Source organism: Sminthopsis crassicaudata, chromosome 3 (assembly GCF_048593235.1).
Source record: "Sminthopsis crassicaudata isolate SCR6 chromosome 3, ASM4859323v1, whole genome shotgun sequence".
NCBI classification, from domain to species: domain Eukaryota; kingdom Metazoa; phylum Chordata; class Mammalia; order Dasyuromorphia; family Dasyuridae; genus Sminthopsis; species Sminthopsis crassicaudata.
The window spans coordinates 587,562,517-587,582,922 of record NC_133619.1 but is presented as its reverse complement, the minus strand read 5'-3'; the positions used below and the strand labels follow the sequence as shown (position 1 = coordinate 587,582,922).

Below are 20,406 nucleotides of genomic sequence, written 5' to 3'. Positions count from 1 at the left end.
TGTCCTGCTGTTACAGTCCAATTAATTCTAGGTGACTTTAAAATCCTTGTAGATGATCCCTCCAACAAATAAGCAATCAACAAGCATATCTTAAGCACATTTTCTATGTGCCATACACGGTGCTAGGCAGTAGGATTAAACAATCCCTATTTTGTAGGAACCTATATGCTATACAGGAAGGCCCTTCTGATGCAATGGCATCCCAATTCATCATCTTGCTAAACTTCTTCGAGATCTGTCCTTGCTCTACTTCAGCTACCTACAAGGGTGGACACACTTTTGGGCCTCATTATCACTCAAAACTGTTCCACCTTCATGATCTAGAGCTGTGATATTCTCTTTGATGGTAATTTCCTGCCCTTCTACTACTGCCTCTCCCACTGTCTCACTCCTCCTAAACCTGCTTTTCTTTCTCAGAGTGACCTCCACTTGTTTATCTCTCTGTTTTCTCAGTTCTCAGGATTTGTCTCATTTCTTTCCCTTCATAATTTTGACCCATAGTCAAACAATTCAACATGACATTGACCCTCATGTCCCTTGGTCTGCTCATTTGCTGTTTCTTAATCTTGGGTCATTTTCTACCATTCTTTGATGCCCAAGGAAGCCATTGATTTCTGCTAAAAGTCACAAAACTATGTTGACTGGGACCATTACAGCTGTGTCCACACCTATGTAGGTGATTCTTTTATTTATCTTTGATAGACTCTCAATCCTATTTCCATTAGGGATGATTTTGGATTTTCTCCTCTTTTCCTCAAGTCTCCAATCACATTCCTGTCCCAACTTTTATTTTGTTTTCAAATAAGATTATTTTTCAAATAAAAACATTTGTGACTGGGTCTTCCCCATCTTTTCCAGTCTGTAAGCATAGTGGCCACTCACAGGCTGATCTCACAGCTGGTCAACATGGGAGCTTTGACCTGTTTCTAAGAAGGACTGGTTTATCTTTCTTTAGGGGGCTTAGTGGCCCCTCCCCATCCTCTGGGCTCACAATATTGGTGCCAGACTTAGTGTAAACACCTGATTGATTCACTGCTCTTCAGAACTCTCAAGCTGAAGCCATCCACTAGCCCTAACTTTCCCACAGAAGGGATTAAAGGCTTATACCACCACACCTGGTTTCTTGTCCCTCCCCAACCCTCCTCCCCTTCCCTGCTCTTAGCAGGTAACCTTTTCTTCTGTTTTACTAGGTAGACTTGGTTTATTTATTGGGAACTCTCTCAGCTACCCCTTTCTCATCTTCAAAAACTCTACATTTTCACTCATTTTCTCTTCTTTACTCCTGTCTTGGTAGGTAAAGTGGCCCTTTTCCTTGTTCCTTCCTGGTGCCTTTCTCCAGGCTCTTGGAATTTATTCTCTCTCTGTCTCCTTCTGTTTTTATTTATTTATTCTCTCTCTGTCTCTCCCTTCTTCTTTCCTGCCTCCCTCCTCCTGTCTGTTGTTTCCCTCTGCATCCCTCCTCCTGTCTGTTGTCTCCCTCTGCCTCCCCTCTCTGTCAATCTGGATCTTTCTTTCTGCCTCTCCTTTCCTCTCTCCCTTCCTCCCCCTCTTTCCTGCTCCCTTTCCCTTCCTCCCCCAGTCTCTTTTTCTTTCTCTCCCCTCTCTGTATCTTTTTCTCTATTTGTCTTTACCTCAGTCTTTATCTCTTTGTCTTTGTCTCTGTTTCTCTCTCTCACACACCCTTTAATCTCTGCCTAGAGGTTCCTTCTCTGATGCAAATGAAGGGTGCTCAGATCTCTTCTAGCTCCTTCTTCAAGACCATTCTACACTTCACTACCTTCACATTCTCATTACTTGATCATCCCTTCCACCCCTAGCATTTTGGCTACTGCCTCCACCATTCTCCTAAAACTGCTCACTCAAAGGTCAGCTCATATTCTTATATTGGAATGGCTTTTTCTCAGTCTTCATCTTCCTTGACCTTTCTTAGCATTCACCCTCCCTCTCCTGCTACATATTCTCTTCTTTAATGACTTTCACTTCCTTCTCTTGGTCCTCCTCCCACCTGTCGGACCTCTCCTCAGGTTCCTGGAGAGGAGTGCCAGGTGGGAACCTCTACTTCTGGGCAGGTAAGTGGGTGGATGGATATAGCCAATTTCTCAGTTCCTCAGTCCCACCTATGAAACTGTGGGCAGTGGTTCACCCACCTGTGCCTTGGGGGTAGGGAGGTGGGGAGGAGAGATTTGGAGCTTGAGTTAGAGACCATCTAGTCTAACACTCCATTTTGCATTTTTTTCAATTTGTTCAGAATGGAACTCATTATCCTTCTGAAACCTGGCCATCCTCCCATCTGCCTCATTTCTGCCCATCCTCTCAGTGACCTGAATTAGAAAATTTAGAGTATCTTCAACACTTTTCTCTCTTTACTTCTTTACCCCAAGGGCTCCTCATGTCATCCATTCAGCTTCAGCATCTTGTAGAGGTATCCACACCTTCTCCTGTATTTCTGCTGAAAAGCAGCATGGTACAGTGATGTTCATCTGGGTTCAAAGGCCCTTATTCCAAATATTGGTTCTGTCTTTTACTTATAATCTCTCTGAGGGCAGGGACTGGTTTTTGCTTCTTTTTATACCATCAGTGCTTAGCTTGGAGTAGGTACTTGATAAATGTTTATTGATTATTATCCATCTGACCTTAGGCAAATGATTTAGCCTCTTGTGCCTTTAGTTTCTTCTTCTATACAAGAAGAAATTGGATTAGATGATCCTGGAAGGTCTCTCACAGATCTACATGGATGATCCTGTAATCCTATTTCTCACATGACCATCCCCCTATTTCAAGACCTCCATCACCTCTTATTTGGCCTCTTGCTATAGCCTTCTAATTGGTCTCCCTGCTTCTAATTTCTCCCTTCCCTAATCCACAGCTGCCTAAATGGTTTAAATAGGAATCCCTCATCATCCTTTCACAATGTCTATCCAGCCTTTCTGTTTCTCCCTCCCACTTATAAACTGTGTTATAGCCAAGCTGACCTACTGATTGGCTGTCCCTGGAACTGGACATCCCATTTCCTGCCATGGTGTCTTTGTACAGGCTGCTGAGCCCTTTCTGGACTACATCCCTTCACCTCTCATTTTTATAATTCACACTGTCCTTCAAGGTTCAGAAGATAACTTAATCTCCTTAGTGAATAAAGTTTGGGCCCCTTCAAATAATCTTGTAGGTACTTATCTTGCCATTTGTATCAGCCCAATAGAATAAGGCAAGGTTATATTTTTCTTTTCGTTTGTTTTTGGCTTTGAATCCCTAATGTCTAACAGTGTATTTTCTTTTTTACTTGAATGTTTTATTTTTCCAATTACATGTAAATATAGTTTTCAATATTTACTTTTATAAGATTTTGCTTTCCATTTTTTCTTCTTCACTTTCTCTTTTCCTTCCCCTTCCTCAAGAGAGCAAGCAATCTGATATTAGCTATATGTGTACAAGGATATTAAATATATCTCCACATTAGTCAGTTGTGAAAGAAGAATCAGAACAAATGGGAAAAACCACAAGAAAGAAAAATTTTTAAAAAGTGAAAATAGTAAGCATCTATTTGCATTCAGATACCATGGTTCTTTTTCTGTATGTGGATAGCATTTTCCATCACTAGTCTTTTGGAATTGCCTTGGAGCCTTATATTGCTGAGAAGAACTAAGTCAATCAAAGATGATCATCGAACAATGTTGCTGTATACAGTGTAATTTTGGTTCTCACCTCACTCAACATCAGTTTATGTAATTTGTTTGGGCTTTTCTGAAATTAGCCTCCTCATCATTTCCCCTAGAATGATAATATTCCATTACTTTTATATACCACAATTTCCTAAAATTGTCTTAAATGTAGTAGGTGCCTAAAAAGTGCTTGAAATAAGAATGTGAGGTCCAGAGAGGGGAAGTTTGTTTATGTGGGGATTAAGGAGAAGAACCTGTGTTGGTAGGAGGGCCCTTTGACTCCAAAAATAGTGTATTTCCCTCTGCCTCCTCATATATCCGCTCAACCTTCCTTTTCCTCCCTCTCTCCTGTTTTCCTAGAGTAATCAGAACTCTGAATATGAAGGAGAAGCAACAAAAAGAGTAAGGGGTGATGGTGAACGTGTGCAGGTAGGAAGTACTCGGATAGTGGCCAGGAAGTTCTCCCACCCAAATTTTGGCAGCACAGGGATGGAGGGAGGTAGTATATGGACCAGGCAGAGGAGAGGGTGGTCCAAAGTTATTTGTGTTTTCTTTAGAAAGGAAATCACAAGGCAGTTAGATGGTGCAGTGAGCAGAGCCCCAGCACTGGAGTAAGCAAGACCTGAGTTCAAATATGGCTTCAGACACTTGACGCTTACTAGCTGTGGGACCTTGGACTGATTACCTGGGAAAATGAGAAAGAAAATTAGGTGGTTTGATTGACTGTCCCCCTCCCCCCAACTAAAGTTTGGCTTATTTCATATCCCTGACTTTACCCCAATTCCCCTCATCTTAAGGAGGTGGAGCTACTGCTGGCAACCCACAAAGGACCAATCTTAGAAGGGAAGGGGTGGAAATCCAATCCAAGCTTAAGTCAGCCCTTCTGGGTCTGTAGTTCTAGAGTCTTTAGAGGAATGTTCCTTCTCCTCCAGGAAGCCTATTAAGAATAATCAGGGACAGTTCATTCAGTGACTTCTTTTTCCATGCTCAAATGACCAAGACTAGTGTTTGTCCGTCCCTACATAAATGAGCACTCACTTTTCAGCCTCGTCCCAGCACAACTGGGGATAAGTCAGCACTGGCCACACCCTCTGCAGGGGCTCAGGTGTGCCTTCTGCAGGAAGCCTGATTGAAGAAGTCATCTGGGGGTGGGTATACTTGTAATCAGTGGGTGTGAAATTGGGGCAGCTGTCTGATTCAGCCATCTGCAGCTGTATGGGGGAGGAAGGTCACTCACAAATCCAGTGTTTCCAGCTCTGAGGCTCCATCACTGTGGCCTGGGATGGAGAGCCTGGGTCTACCTGACCATTTCGGATCCTGGGATTCCTGAAGATATTTTCAGGCAGAATGAAGGGACTAGGCAGGGTTCTTGTCCTTCCCCAGGGCACTCTTGGGTAGAAGGGCTCAGTTTGGTCCAGAAAGGGAATAGCTAAGCTTTGTGCTTCACTCAAAAGGGGCAGATATCCTTTGGAAAGTTCCCATGAACTTAAAAGAAACATGTAATGAATATGGTGGATCAGAGAAGCATGGAAAATTTATGTGAACTGGATGCAGGAAAATCGAAGAAAACTATAGATGACAACAGCATTGTAAATGGACAGAAATGGACATAATACAAAGAAAAAGGAAGTTTGCAAGTGACAAAACATTGAGAAAAGATCAGAGGAATTACTCCTGCCATTCCTTTGCAAAAGTGGGGTCCTTGGTAGTGTAGCATGACACATATTGTCAGAATGATTGGCTTTACAGATCCCTGTCCCCGCTTTCTTTCTTTTTAAAAAATTCTCTCTCTCCCTCTCCCTCTCCCCTCCTCCTCCCCTTCCCCTTCTCCTCTCCCTTTCTCCCTCTCCCTCTCTCGGATTTGTCCAAATAACCATCTTTACTGATCCATAAGGTGAATAGGAAATGAGCTCAAGGTTCTAGTGGAGCATTCCCCAGCTTCTCAAGTGGGAGAAAAAGGATATGATGGGGAATGTCACTCCCTTCTTTAACGAGAGGCCCAATGACTCTCTCCCTAGGTATGTCCATGGGCATGTCACTAGGATTTTTAGAATCTCAGTTTCAACATATATAAAATGGGATAGTACTACTTATTTGTGCTACCTGCTTTGCCAGTTGTTTCAAATGACTGACTTTTATAAATTGTAAAGTTTTATAAATGAGTTGCTGATATTGTTTTAATCATTGGATAAAGGGATGGTGGTGGTAAAGATTCAAAGAAATTTCAAGGGAAAAACATTAGAGCTTTGTTAAATGGAATGAGGTAGTAGGTTCTCTATCATATAAGCTGGATGACCATTTGTTGGGGATAATAGGGAGAATTCCTTTTTAGATGTGAATTGGACTAGATATCCTGAGGTCTTTCCAACTCTGTGATTTTGTCCATGAAGGGTTTCTTGGGCCAGGGCCCACCAAAACCAATTGTTTGGAGTATAAAAAGCTCAACTCTGAGCAAATCAACTTTCTGAGGCCACTGATCTGTTCCCCCAATTGCCTTTCCCTTCCATTTCTTTCTCCCTCTATCCCATCTTAGTACAACTGTTTTTGGACAAAAAAAGAACTGTATCTTTTAAATAATCTCCATTTTATTTTTAAATAATTTTGATTTAACAAAAAACGAATAAAATGAATATTTTCACATATATTGTAAAATGGAAGAAGAATGTACACAAAACACTTATTTCTATTATGTAGAGGTTGCTTTAAAAAAATTATGTAACAAATACAATATACAACTTTCAAAGCTGTCCAGTTTGTTCAGGATTCCTTCTGTTCTCATTTTTTCTTTTGAGAACTGTATCCTTATTCCACTTTTCTTGTTATCTCTCTTCATACCCCAAGAAAACAAGCAAATAACAAATGATAGTGGAATTGTAGTTCTCTGATCTCAGGATGTGACCTGCTTCTCTCCCTCTCTTTCCCTGTCATTCCAACACTGTCTCTCCCCAAGTGTCCCTTTCCATCCTCAAGGCTGAGTCACCTACAGGGAGGCAAGTCCCAGCCTGTGATGGGTAGTGAGCTAGGCAGAGGGAAGGGTTGTGGGCATGGGTGTCTGTCTGCTGGTCTCTCCCAGATTTTCTCCTCTTTAAACTATCTCTGGACAAAGCCTAGGAAGCCATTTGGGACCTGTCCCTTAGCTGATGGGATCTCCTCCACCTTCTCTGTCCTTTGCTAGCTGAAAGGGGCACACCTGGGTCCAAAGAGGAAGATCGACTTGGCCCTTTTTGGCTCATGAGATCATTCAGACTCCAAAGAAGTAGACAAGGGACATTTCTTTCCAGAAAGCTCAGATCTGGAAAGACCTCAGAGGTAATCTTCTCCAAAGTGACCCAGCAAGCAGTTCCCAATCCAGTCTTTGCTTAAGATAGCCAGTGAGTATTTGTGGAAGAATCCATTGCTTCCCAAGGTAGCCCCTTGCAGAAGTGGACAACTTTAATTGTAGGAAGTAATCTCTATCTTGCTTTCTCTCCTTCATCTATCCCATATCTCCAGGAGTTTACCCCCTAGGGGATAGGGTGAATTACTTTAAGTATTATTGACTTGGTTTCCTAGGCAAGAGCTATTTGTCAAGTACTCAATAAAATGCTTTTATTCAGAATCCTTTCCCTTTATGGGTGTACATACACTCGAGGTCCCAGCCCAGCTCCTGAGTAAGTCTTCACCACCTCATGGTGACATCCTTTCCACATTCCCTCCACTAACTTCTCCCATGGGGCATATGGAGGGGAGAGTTCCTAAGGGGAAGGAAGCTGACATTTTTAGTTATTTAGCTTTGATCCCTTCCAGGGATGGGCTCTGTTGCTGCTGGTGGGTTTGTCTTCACCCCACCTACTCTTCCAAGGGGTCTGCTGCTCACTTAAGATCATATTTACTCAAGTGAGGGGACTGGCCAAACTGATTAGAAGGAGAGGAGTAATGGCTCATCCACCCATCCCTCCCCACCATGATACTTGTATTGCTATCACTATCACATCATCTAGTCCAATCTGAATTTCCTTATACAGATGACAACATTTAGGACTAGAGAAGTCATAGAAGTCAGTTCTTCTAACTCCAGAACCAGGACTTTTCAATGACTATCTTGTCTTTTCAGAGCCTTTAACAAGGCAATGTGATCTCCCTGGTGGGGTCATTTTGTTGCAAAGCCTGGGAGGGAGCATAAGGGGGACAAGCATCCTGCAGGGACCCCAAGGGGCCACTGTGGCCACGCCTTCGATGCTTCCGATGATTGGAGTTCTGTGGACCTAGGACCTCTTGACATCTCTTGCAGATCAGATAGGACACCTCCCCCAGATTAAGCAGGATGCAGATCACAGCTGTGGCAACCATGAAATAGGAAAAGACCTTTTTCTCCGTGGGCCGGGAGATGAAGCAATCCACCACATTGGGGCAGGGGTCCACAGAGCAGTGGACCACACGGGGCATGTCATAATTCTGATAGAGGCGATGAAAGATGTACAGAAATCCTGCATCCACGCCAGCCTTAAATATCAGGCTCAGTAGGTAGGTCCACCAGAGACCTCCCCGCTTCTTTCCTGGGTTTCCATAGAGGGGTCTGGCCTGGGGGCCGTGCTTTAGCCGGTGCCTCCGCTCCCGCTCCTCCCGATAGGCTATGTGCATGACCACAAGCAGCGAGGGGCAAGTGACCAGGATGAGCTGCAGGGCCCAAAGGCGGACGTGGGAGATGGGGAAGATGTGGTCGTAGCAGACGTTGGCGCAGCCCGGCTGTCGGGTATTGCAGTCAAAATCTTTGTGGTCATCATCCCACACTTCCTCTGCTGCGACTACGTAGACCAGCACTCGAAATATCAGTACCACTGACAGCCAGACTCGGCCGAGAATGGTTGAATACTTGTTGACCCCACTCAGGAGGCCCTGGAGGAATGCCCAGTTCATGTTGTCCAAGTCCCCGACACGGGCTGCAGGAGATGCTTGTCCCTTGAATCACCTAATGTGCAAGGAGCCACATTTTAGTCCCATCTACTCCTAATTAGCAAGATATCCTGGATAATTCAAGTGCAGAGCTAATAAAAATAGGTCATATCTCAGTTTTTTAGCCTACCCAACTGAAAAAGAAAGACAGTAGGAATATGTTTTGTGATATGTTTCCTGCTTGGGGCTGAGCAAAGGCATGGAAATTTCAGGTACCTTTAACCTCCTTTATGATTATGAAAATTCCTCCTTCCTCCTCTCTTTTTCCTTTCAGCTTCCTTTATTGTGCATTATTTTTTTTTTTTTTTTGTTAGATTGTAAGTTCCTTGAGGGCAAAATCTCTTTTTCATATTTGTATTCCCAGCATTTAGCACAGTATCTGGTATATAGTGGGTATTTATTACATGTTTATAATCAATTCTTGCTCCCTTAATGTCTCCCCCCCCCATCCCCAGTGATTAATTCCCATATCATTGTCTGTCTTGTGAGGTCTATAGGCACACAGACTCACTTTGGTCCAAGAGTTCTTAACTTGGGGCCTATAGACTTCCTCTAAAGGGTCAATGAATAGACATCCAGGGGCTCAGAAACTTGGATAGGAAATGACATCTTTATTTTCTGCCAGTCTTTAAATGAAATTAAATATTTCCTTAAATTCCAAATTTAAAACAACTACTTCATGATTATGAGGGGGATCTATCAGCCTCACCACAGTGCCCAAGGGTTTTACAAAACAATTAAGAGCATCTATATGACCCAAAGAACATGAAAAAAGAAAATAAACTGCTTTCTTTCCCACTCTCAACACTCCCCTAGTGTATCCCAGACCAAGGAAAAGGTCTTCTGGATTTTCTATGACTCTATTCCTTTTTATTTTCTAGACAATGAAGTGGCACAGCAGACAGAATACTGGGTCTGAAGTCAGGAAGGCCTAAGTTCAAATTAGCCTTGGACACTAGCTGTGTGACCTTGAGAAGGTCACTTAACTCCATTTGCCTAGTTTCTTCATCTGTAAAATGAGCTGGAGAAAGAAATGGCAAATCACTAAAGTATCTTAAAAGTAACCCAAATGGGGTTACAAAAAGTCGAATACAGCTGAATAACAGCAGTGCTTCTGGGCTGGGGAACTAGATTCTGGAATTGCTGCCGTGGTGGAGCCATTCTTGAGATATTATTTTATTTATCTGTTTTTTCAAGATCTTCCCTAGTGCCTAGTTCTTTCTTCCTGGTGTGATTGGCCTTGGGGCAAACCACCCCACCCCTCTAGATTTGTAATTTCTTCTAGTATAAATCGGGTGGATTAGACTAGATTACTTTAAAGATTGTTCCTCTGCTAAATACTTTGATGGATCTGGCCAGGTTTGCTCATTGCCTCGGAAAGAATTTCTGTCCAGGTCCCAGATCCACATTCTGATTCCTTGTTCTGAAATCACAGCTGTCTTTTGTTCTCATCCCATCCCTACAATTCTTAGAGAATGGGGAAGGAGTGAACTGAGAGAGCTGAATGCATGTACCGAGATGAGCTCTGCTCCAAGGATGGGAGACATGTTTGGGGAATGGCCAAGACCCACTTCCCTTTGCTCTCTAAATGGGCTAAGCTTTGCCAAGTATCTCCCAGATCTCCGGTGCTCCAAACTCAAGTTCTGCACAGCTTTTATTTTGTTCACTCTGGTCCAGATCCTCTCCCTCTGTTCCTGTCCCCATCCCTCTATTGCCCTTGCTTTTGAGTAGTTCCCTTTTCCCCCCGTCCTGTCCCCACCCTGGTCTCTGCCTTCCCCACGTTAGGCTGTCTCACCTGTTCCGGACCCAACAAGCTGTCCTCTGGCCCATTTTCTGAAGAGCCGGAGCCCAAACCTGGAACTGCAGCTGGAGTGAGAACCACCCCTGAGGTCTCCAGTGTCTGCCTAAGGGCCTCCCTTGAGCTTTTGTCCCACTCAGGCACATCACCTGCTGGGCGGAGCAGCCGGGACCAATGAGCCAAGGCACCTTGTTGGGGCAGTGGGTGGATGGGCAGGCAATATGGGCACTGAGACAGAGCAAACACTGGGGTTTTGCCGCTCCGCTCCCGCTCCCAGGGCTGTCAGGTAGGCAGGTAGGGGCGGGGACTTTCCAATGCGATGGGCCTCTCGGGGCACCCGGGTACTTTTCTGTCTATCAGTTTCTGTTAACTTCAGTTTCTGCCTTGGCCCCCAGGGCAGGGAAGTGCCTCTGCCAGGAAAGGGAATTCAAATCAATTCAACAAGTTCACTGCCTGGAGTCTGCATTCCAATGGCCCCCGTTTTCTTGGATTATTCATCTGTTTAGAACTTTCCCTCATCTAAATTCCCATGTGTATTAGCCCTAGTGACTTCAGGCAAATCAGAGTCTTGGTTTCCTCCTCTTCCACCCTAAAGGGTGATTAACACTTTTGTTACTCTGCCACGTGGAAAGTGCCAAAAACAATACTTATATGAGAAATGCTGTATTATAATTGTTCCTGTCTGTATGGGGAATTTTTTTCCCACAGGTTTTCCTTGCTGAGGGGAATTTGGGAACTGGGGATGGGTTGGAACTTGGCTAATGGGGTTGTATTTTAGTCACTGAAAATATGCATTCAAAAGTGGCAGATGTGGTAGAGAGGAAAGAGCACAACTCTGGAGTCTAGAGACCTGGGTTCAAATCCTCCCTGTGTTGTTTAGGCTATAAGGGTAACAGCGAAAAAGTCACTAGACAGAATATAGAGTATTTCTCTCACAGTCAAGATGGTGGTTCTGAGGGTTCTTCACAGGAGAATTAGGCCAGGTTTAGTCTAGTGTATCCTCTGAGGAGACAAGAGTCCCCTGGAGTCCCAAAGGTGGATCCCTCAGCACAATGATGAATATTTTTCCCTTTCCTTTTTGTTTCCTGAACTGCATTTGAAGATCCACTTCTCTCTTGGTGGGTTAAGCAAGGTGAGGGGAGTGAGCAGTCATGGTAGTGGAAAGAGATTGGAGAAGGCTCTCCTCTCAGTCAGTTCTGGAAGATTCAGGGAAGGGTTTCAGGCTGCAAGAGGAAGATTACAAAGTCCAGCGGAAATGAACTTTTGATTTGAGATCAAAAGACCTGGATTGTCTTGATTCTCATGATAACTTTTGAGTGACCTTGGTCAAGTTCCTTTTTGGCTCTGTGCCTCATTTTTTTTATCCCTAAAATGAGGGGCTTAGACCAGGTGGTCTCTAAAGAGTCTCCTGACTCTCAAGTTCTGGAATTTTGTGGGAACTTGTAACTTCCAGATTCTGGTTCTGTCTTCCTTTTCTTCCAGGGAACTAACTCAAGATAGCGTTTGCTTATGCTCTTTCATGCCTCATTTCTCCAAATCAACCTACTGCTTCGTCCTTTCCCTTCAAACACATCTCACTGGATCAGTTCAACCAGCTATCAAGCAGTATTTTATTTTTTAACATTTAATTTTAATTTTATTTTTATCAATTACATGTGAACAATTTTAAGGCGTTTCCCCCTTTAGAATTTGAAATTCAATTAAAATTTATTAGCAAAGAGAACAATCAGAGAGCTCATCACAAGGAAACAGAGAAACTAGGAATCTTGGGCACCGCAGCTCTGAGGGGGTCCATCTTCCCAATATGTCTCCTAATCCGGCTTATGAACATATGTGGGGTTGATGTAGGGGTGGGGGGAGGAGAGGAGAAGCGTTATAGACTTGGGCTGGGCTCCTTTATCTTTCTGGTCTCTTCCGGCCCCGATATATTCAATGATTCACTAGAACAGCCAGCACCCGTGGGGTCGGACAGAGCACTAACTGTCGTTGGGACCGGGGAAGCTTGGGGGTGGGGAGGGCAGGGCCAGAGACATCTGCGCTCTGCTGAAGAGAAGGAATTTTGGGAGGCGGAAGGGATTGGCTCCAGCTGGAGTGTGACGGGAACTTCCCCGTTCTGGGAACAAGCTGCGGGAGCCTCGGTGGGACTCTGTTCCTCGGGAAAGCTGGGAGAGCTCTTGATGGTGCCGTATCATAATGGCATAATGGCAGACAAGATAGGCCCAACTGCTCCATTTTTCTTAGGCTGTAACTCCATGGGTTAGCCGCGGGGCAGTGAGGATGGAGGCTTGACTCCCACGAAGGACTTCCTGAGGGAACGCCACCATTGCCCAGTTCACCCATCCTCCCCCCATCTGATGCCTCCTTTTGCGGGAGAGACCCGGGTGCTGCATTTCTAGAACCCGATGAACCAGGGAGGGTCTCGGCCCCCAACGGGGGCATCTCGGCTGTACACCAGTCTGGTCCTGGGTCTGCCCTTCTGATTTTGCGCCCGGTGCTGCAGGGTGGCCACCAGACACTTCTCTAAACCAGGGTTTTCTTCACCTGGTCCCGGGGGGAGTCAGAAGGAAAGGGCAGAAGGGCTGGCGTGGCGTCTGTGCCCAGGAAGATGAGGTCACCCCCGGACAGTAAGTCCTTCTTGCTTTCCCTCCTCCCGGCCCCGCGGCATTCCCAGCATCTCTTGCTGACCAGGTAACCCAGTTCTACCAAGTTGAGCAAGATACAGACGATGGCGGTAGTCACCATAAAAAGCGTGAAAATGTTCTTCTCCGTGGGCTTGGAGATGAAGCAGTCCACGGTGTGGGGGCAGGGGTCCTCGCTGCAGAGGACCACCCGCGGGAGCATGTAGTTCCGGTAGAAGCGGTAGAACACGTAGAGGAAAGCTGAGTCCACCGCAGCCTTGAAGACCAAACTGCAGGCATAAGTCCACCAGAGCCCTCCGCGCTTCTTGCCCGGGTCTGGGTAGAGGCGCCCGCCGCCCTCGCCCACCTTTTCCAGGTGTCTCCGCTCCCGGGCCTCCCGGTAGGCCACGTGCATGACCACTAGCAGCGAGGGGCATGTGACCAGGATGAGCTGCAGGGCCCACAGCCGGACGTGGGAGACGGGGAAGAAGTGGTCGTAGCAGACGTTGGAGCAGCCCGGCTGGCGCGTGTTGCAGTCGAAGTCCTTGTGGTCATCACTCCACACCTTCTCAGCGGTCACCAGGTAGACCAGCACGCGGAAAATGAAGACCAGAGAGAGCCAGATGCGGCCGAAAGCTGTGGAGTACTTGTTGACGCCGCTCAACAGTCCCTCGAAGACTCCCCAGTTCATCGTCCCTCAGAAACTCGGCGGCTGCTGCAGGGGAACAAGAGGAAATCTGGGGTTGAGTCAAAACGGGGGTGGCTTTCCAGGCTAGGGGCTTGAGGGATTTCTCCCCCCCCCCCCAAAGGGGCAGAGAACGGCAGCTCAGTGGAGGACCGGGAGTCAGGAGACCTGACTACAACATTTACTCCCTTTGAGCCTCGGCTTCCTCATCTGTAAAATGGGGATAATAATATATTCCTATTGCTTGCTTCACTGGGTAGTTATAACGAAAGTGCCTTTTAACTTTGAAGTCCTCCCCGCCCCCCCATTATTTTTTAAGAGTTTAAATGATTTATTCAGGTCATCCAATGGATAAGTATCTGGGTTGTGGCAAAAATTCAGGTCAAATTTTTCTCCACACACTGAATTTTTGTTTTTTAATTTGCTGGGGGTAGCTAGTCACATGCAGTAGAAAGAACACTTGGACCGCTCACAATACTTTTGACTTTCAGCAGCTGGGATTTACTGACTGATGGTGGCCCTATAATGCACAGAGTGCTGGACCTAAATTTGAAAAGACCCGAGTTCTAAACCAATTAGACACATTTGAAGCCCCAAATTAATGGAAGCTATTAGTACCTTATTAGATTCCGGGCTGAGTGCTGCCAACTCTACCAGAGTCATTTCCCTTGGACAAGATCCCAGGGAAGGGAGGAGGGGTTGCCCCATCCAGGTAGACCATATTTAAATACAGCAAGCCCTGATGCTGAGAATTCTGGTAAAAAGAAATAGGGGACAACATGATTGTTTACTTTAAAATAATTACTATATGATTTCTTCAAGTGATTAATTTTATTGCTTTTACAATAACTGTTTATAAAAATCCAAAACACTATTAAGAAACTTACCTATTGCGTAAAGTGAAACATACCTGCCCATTACATGGAGAAGCTTGTTCTGGCTCAGACTGCTCTTTTCATTACATAGTGCAGTCCAGGGTCAGGCACTAGGTACAGACAAGGTTCTAACAAAGTCTATTGGCAGTAATATGATATAGAAAGAGATTGGGATTTAAAGTCAAGAGGACGATGACTCTGCCATTTACTCCTTGGATGATTACCCTCTCTGGGCCTCAGTTTCCTCCTGTGTAAAATGAAGGGGTTGGACTAAATGACTTCTAAGGTCTAATAATGATATTTCTTTTCCAATAAGGATAGAAAACTCACTAGGTATCTCTCTCCTCAACCTCAGTTTCCTCGTCTGAAAAATGGAAAGTTGTACTACCTATCTCAGAAGGTGAGGCAAATCACAAATCTTTATAAATCCCAAATTGCTACATAGAAGGAAATTGTTATTATTATTATCCACTGTATTCTGATGGAAGTGGATATCTTCAACAAAGAGAAGATCTAATTCAGTTCCAATTGATCAATGATGAACAGAATCAGCTACACCCAGAGAAGGAACACTGGGAAATGAGTGTAAACTGTGAGCATTTTTGTTTTTTTTCCCATGTTATTTTTACCTTCAGAATCTAATTCTTCCTGTGCAACAAGAAATTCGGTTCTGTGCACATATATTGTATCTAGGATATACTATAACATATCTAACATGTATAAGACTGCCTGCCATCTAGGGGAAGGGATGGAGGGAAGGAGGGAAAATTCGGAATAGAAGTGAGTGCAAGGGATAATGTAAAAAATTACCCATGCATATGTACTGTCAAAAAAAAGTTATAATTATAAAATTAATAAAAAATGTAAAAAAAATTATTATCCACAAGGAAGGTTAGATGTGGAAGTGGATAGAGCACTGGACCTCATCGTCCCAAGTTCAAGTTCACTTTCAAACACTACCATAGGCAAGTCATTTAACCTCTGTATGCCTCAGTTTCCTCATTTGTAAAATGAGCTGGAGGAGGAAATGGTAAATCAGTCTCTCCCCCCAAAAAAATCCTCAATTGGGATCACTGAGAATTGGGTATGACTGAAAGGACTGAATAAGAACAGTCCTAAGTGCCAGCAGGATGATATATTGATGAAAAGAGTTTCCAATTAAGAGTTCACATTCCTGAGGAACCTGGGCAGACTGTGAAATAATGACAGCCATTTATGCAGCCCTTCAAGGTTTACAAAGCACTTGCCTCGCAACAACCCATGCAGGAGTGGAAGGATAAGCAGGAAGGTATCATTAACCCATTTTACAGGTGGGAAGCTCAGACAGGACAACACGGACACTCAGCTTCAGAGCTGGACTGGACTAGATTTGTTTGCCTAAATGTCTGGAATGCACTTCCTCTTTTCTGTCTGGTGGAATCCCCAGCTTCCTTCAAAACACAGTTCATGTGCTGCCCATCTTGGTTCTTCCAGTTAGTGTTAACTGTCTCTTGAAATTATATATTACCTGTGTGAGAGAGTTGCAGCCTTTCTCAGTAAATTATAAACTTTCTAAGGGTAGGAGCTACATTTTTTGGTTTTTGTAATTATAAAGGCTACAATTTATATATCACTTTTAAATATGCAAGGAGCTTTGCAAATATCGTCTCATTTAATCCATGAATCAGCTGTGGGAGGTTATTCCCATTCAGTCATTTTTCAGTCCTGTCTGACTCTCCATGGCCCCATTCGGGATTTTCTTGGCAAAGACAATAGAGTGGTTCACCATTTCCTTCTCCAGCTCATTTTACAGATGAAGAAACTGAGGCAGACAGAAGTTAAATGACTTGCCTATGATGACACAGCTAGTAAGTGTTTGAAGATGGATTGAACTCCGGTCTTTTTCAGTCTAAAGTGTACTTTATCCACTGAATTACTTGTTAGTATCCCAATACAGCGCTTTGCACATTGTAGATACTTCATAAATGTTCACTGAATTGAAATGCCATGTTCTTTCCACTCCACTATGCTGCTTTTCCTCATTTAAATCCTCATTTTCATGAGTTTTCTCATTTGTAAAATAAAAAGGTCCTGACTGTATTTTAAACTCTTCAGCTTGAAATCCTGTCCCAGCCCTGTCCTCATTTACTCTTGTGTAGCACGAGAGCTCTGGGCTCAGAGTCAGGAAAACATGGGTTCAAATATTGACTCTGACACTTATTAGCCGAGTCCCTAAGCTGATCTCGGCCTTTGTGAGACTGTTTCTTCGGCTATTGAAAAGAGAGTTTAATTAGCTGTCTCTTGGGAGGTTCCAAGGAGAAAATAAAGTGCTTTGTAAACTTTACTGAACTATGTAAGTGTCAGTTATTATTATCCACGCCCACCCTAAAATATAATCTCTTTGAGTGGGGAGGGTCAGTAAACAAATCTTTTCTAAACTTTATACTTTCTCCAGAGCAGAGTCCAAGGCTACTAAATAGATGTTTACTAAACTGAATTGAATTAATTGTGTGTGAGGTCCTTTCTTCCAGGAAGCCTTCTTGGATTGTCTGAGCGAAGGAGCAGAGGTGACAGGTGGGACTGAACATTCTGAATTGTTTATCTCCTAGGTTGGAGCATCAGCTCAGTTAAGAACTGTCTTCAGGGTCAATTTTTGATTTGAAGGTTAGGTGGGAGTAGATGTGGGGCTTTCCTAGGAAGAACTGAGTTTGAATCCTCCCTCAGACTTTTTACTACCTGAGTGAATCTGGAAAAATGATTTAAAATATTTGTCACTTGATGAACCTCAGTTTCCTCATCTGTAAAATAGGGATGTTAATAGATCTACCTACTTCCTAGAAGTGCTATGAGGATCAAATATGTAAAGCTTTTTTTTTTTTTTTTTTTTTTTTTGCAACTCTTAAAGTGCTATATAAATATCAGCTACAATTATGAATTAAAGGAGGGGTGCTTTCTACCCCAAGTTCTGCTAGTTTAGTTCTGTTTAAAGGGTTTGGGCAGAAAGGGGGAAGCCAAGAGACAGGAAACTTCTTATGGGTTCCTTAGGGAGCACGAGGGAGGCTCCCCTCTCCTCCCTGGTCCCTCCCATGCCTGCAGGGTTCCCAGCTCAGTGAAGTTCAGCTTCCTGGAGAAAAACAGTGTGCAGCCTACATTGGGCAAGAGGTTGCACCGGGCAGGCCCAGGCTGAGCCAGCAGAACGGGTCCCACCCAGCTCTGGCATCTGGATTCCAGCTGCCATGGAGGAGGTCCCTCACGTCTCTACTCGTCCTCTCCTCGGGGGCTGGGCCTTGCGGATTTTGGGGAGGGGGTGATGGAGTGTATATTCCAGTGGGGGCTTCATCCACAGCCCCTTTGGACTTGGAGATGCTCCACAGAGATGGTGTCATTTGCCTGACTCTCACAGGACTCCTGACTCTAGGTGAACCAGAACAGGAGCCTTAGGACCCATTTCCCCAGGGATCAGGTTGGTCTTAAACTAGGTGATCTCCTTCTCATCTCTGTCCTTTCAAGCGGTCCCTGAAATTCTCAATTTTCTGGCTGCCCAGAGAGCTCACACCTGGCGCCTGGAGGGCTGAGGACCCAGGAGCTAGAGGGACAGGGGGCTGACTTACCTGGTGGGCTGGCCTGCCGCTGGCTCCTCCTTCACCAGGGATCCTGAAGGGGCTGCTTTCCCCACAGCTGGCCAAAGAAAACACGGCTTAAACTCATCTCCAGTTCAGGAGAAATCATTTTCCCTGGGAAAGAGAAGAATGCTTGGGTGTTCCTGTCTCAGAGGTGGAGCCCTTCTGATTGCTGTGCTTTCCATTGGCTGCTGACTTTTACCTGAGCCTTAACCTTACCTGAATCTGCAATCCTGCTTTTTTTGGGGTTGGGACCTCTGCTGTCTAAGTATTAGGAAAAGAACATGATTGAGGTCAAGTAGAAGCCTGGGGCATAGAGTCGGGTCGATGCTGCCTGTCAGGTTTCAAAACTAGGGGATGGAGGGTGGTAGTTGGGGAAGGAGCTTAGAGCTGGAAGTGGAACAATCAGATATTCTTCTCTGCCCTGCGCTAAATAAATGATAGCTCAAGGGAAAAAAGATATGAGGGTCTTAGTGGACAGCAAAGGTAATAGGAGTCAAAAATGGAACTTGGCAGGCAAAAAAAAACAAAACAAAAACCCTAACACTTTGCTTTTATCTTGATCTGCAGTATAAGAGGGACAGTGTCTGGAATGGGGGAAATGACAGTGTCATTGTCATCTTCTAGGATCAAATCATACCCGGAGGATTGTGTTGAGTTCTAGTGGCTGTTGTCTAAATTTGAGTCCTGGGTACCATGGATAATCTGAGATCTGGGCATGGGAAGAGAGCTTGGGAGTACTAGCTAGATTTGGGGAGAAGGGCAATCGGGCCTGGGAGTACTGTGAGGCTGGAGATTCTTTTCTGCAGATTCCAAGAGAAGAGAGGTCTGGATTAGAATTACAGAACTAGATGGCAGGAATTTTCTATTCTTCCTTTCCCATCTCTCTCTCCCCCCTCCCCCCCACAATCACAAATCCAATAAAAAAAATAAAATTAGTGTGGTGTGATTTATTCTTGATAATTCCTGATATGTTTTCAGGTCATTGCTTTTTTCCTCCCTGGTTGTTCACTAACCCTCCCTTTAATAATATTAGAATCTTGGAATTTTCCTAGGAGCAGAAATCTAATTTACAGTTCTATAGTTTGCAGATGCTACTCTCTTTCTTTTTTTGAAAAATGGGACATTATTTGACCTTCTCTAGAACTGAGGCATACATCTGGGAGAGGGAGTGGGAGGAAGGAGGGGAAAAATTGGAACAAAAGGTTTTGCAATTGTCAATGCTGAAAAATTACCCATGCATATATCTGGTAAATAAAAAACAAACAACCCCCCCCAAACCAAACAAACAAACAAAAAAAGAACTGAGGCATATCTTTCATTGTCAATGATTCTTCAGAGAATTCTGACAATGAGATTGCATCTTGCAATCATCTGACTGGCAAAGCTGACAAAAAGGGCAAATGACACATGTTGGAGAGGGTGAAGGACAAGAAGTTCACTAATCCCCTGTTGGTGGAACTGTGTATTGATACAGTCATTCTATTTGGAAATATTCTCCCAAAGTTACTAGGAGACATGCTTTTTGGTCCAGTGATACCATTACTGTTTATAACCCAAAGTGATCAAAGTAAAAGGAGTCGTATGCAAAACTATTTGTAGCAGCTTTTTTTTAATTTTTGTAATGGCAAAAAGAACAGGAAGCTAAGGGGGTGTTTATTTATTGTCAATCAATGAACATTTATTAAGCATCTATTATATGCTAGACACTATGCTAAGCACTAGGGATACAAATACATTTTAAATGATGGCTCCAGCTCTCAAGGAGTTCAAATCTAAGCGGAAACATCACACAATAACTATGAACAAACAAGCTATATGCAGGGTAAGTTGGAAGAATCAACAGAGAGAAGGCATAAATAAGAGAGAGGAAAATGCTTTTATAGAAAGTAGGATTTTAGCTAATACTTAAAGGAATCAAGTTAAGCCAGAAAGCAGAAATGAGAAGGGAGAGAATCCCAGGCATAAGGCATAGCCAGTGAAAATTCGGCCAGAGTCACAATATTGGAGAGTTCATGGGATGGGGGTGCAGGCTTTAAGGTATAGAAAAACTGAAAAAGTAATAGGAAATGGCTAAACAAATTATGTTATATGAATGTAATAAAATTGCATAGTAGGTAATGGTGAAAGGAACCTTTCAGAGAAATTTGAGAAAGCTTAAATGAACTGATAACGAGTGAATTGAACAGAATCAGAACAATTTTCACAGAATGACAACATTGTTAAGACAAGCAATGTTGTAA

General features: G+C 44.1%; 2 protein-coding genes across 3 annotated transcripts; both read right to left on the bottom strand.

Annotated features, from left to right (window-relative positions):
* Nucleotides 1-6,223: 6,223 nt before the first annotated feature.
* On the bottom strand, nucleotides 6,224-11,840 carry GJB4 (gap junction protein beta 4). The gene is made up of 2 exons (XM_074305065.1): nucleotides 10,384-11,840; nucleotides 6,224-8,604 (listed from the first exon to the last, which is right to left on the bottom strand). Exon 2 carries the CDS (start codon nucleotides 8,550-8,552, stop codon nucleotides 7,755-7,757), a length of 798 nt encoding a protein of 265 aa, XP_074161166.1. The 5' UTR covers nucleotides 8,553-8,604; nucleotides 10,384-11,840; the 3' UTR covers nucleotides 6,224-7,754.
* Nucleotides 11,841-11,994: 154 nt separating this feature from the next.
* On the bottom strand, nucleotides 11,995-18,335 carry GJB5 (gap junction protein beta 5). Of its 2 annotated transcripts, XM_074305067.1 has the most exons (3): nucleotides 18,155-18,335; nucleotides 14,308-14,443; nucleotides 11,995-13,719 (listed from the first exon to the last, which is right to left on the bottom strand). In XM_074305067.1, exon 3 carries the CDS (start codon nucleotides 13,693-13,695, stop codon nucleotides 12,907-12,909), a length of 789 nt encoding a protein of 262 aa, XP_074161168.1. In that variant the 5' UTR covers nucleotides 13,696-13,719; nucleotides 14,308-14,443; nucleotides 18,155-18,335; the 3' UTR covers nucleotides 11,995-12,906. The 2 variants fall into 2 exon arrangements, with proteins under 2 accessions (XP_074161168.1, XP_074161167.1); XM_074305066.1 differs by lacking the exon at nucleotides 14,308-14,443 and having other exon boundaries at nucleotides 18,155-18,334.
* Nucleotides 18,336-20,406: the final 2,071 nt, after the last annotated feature.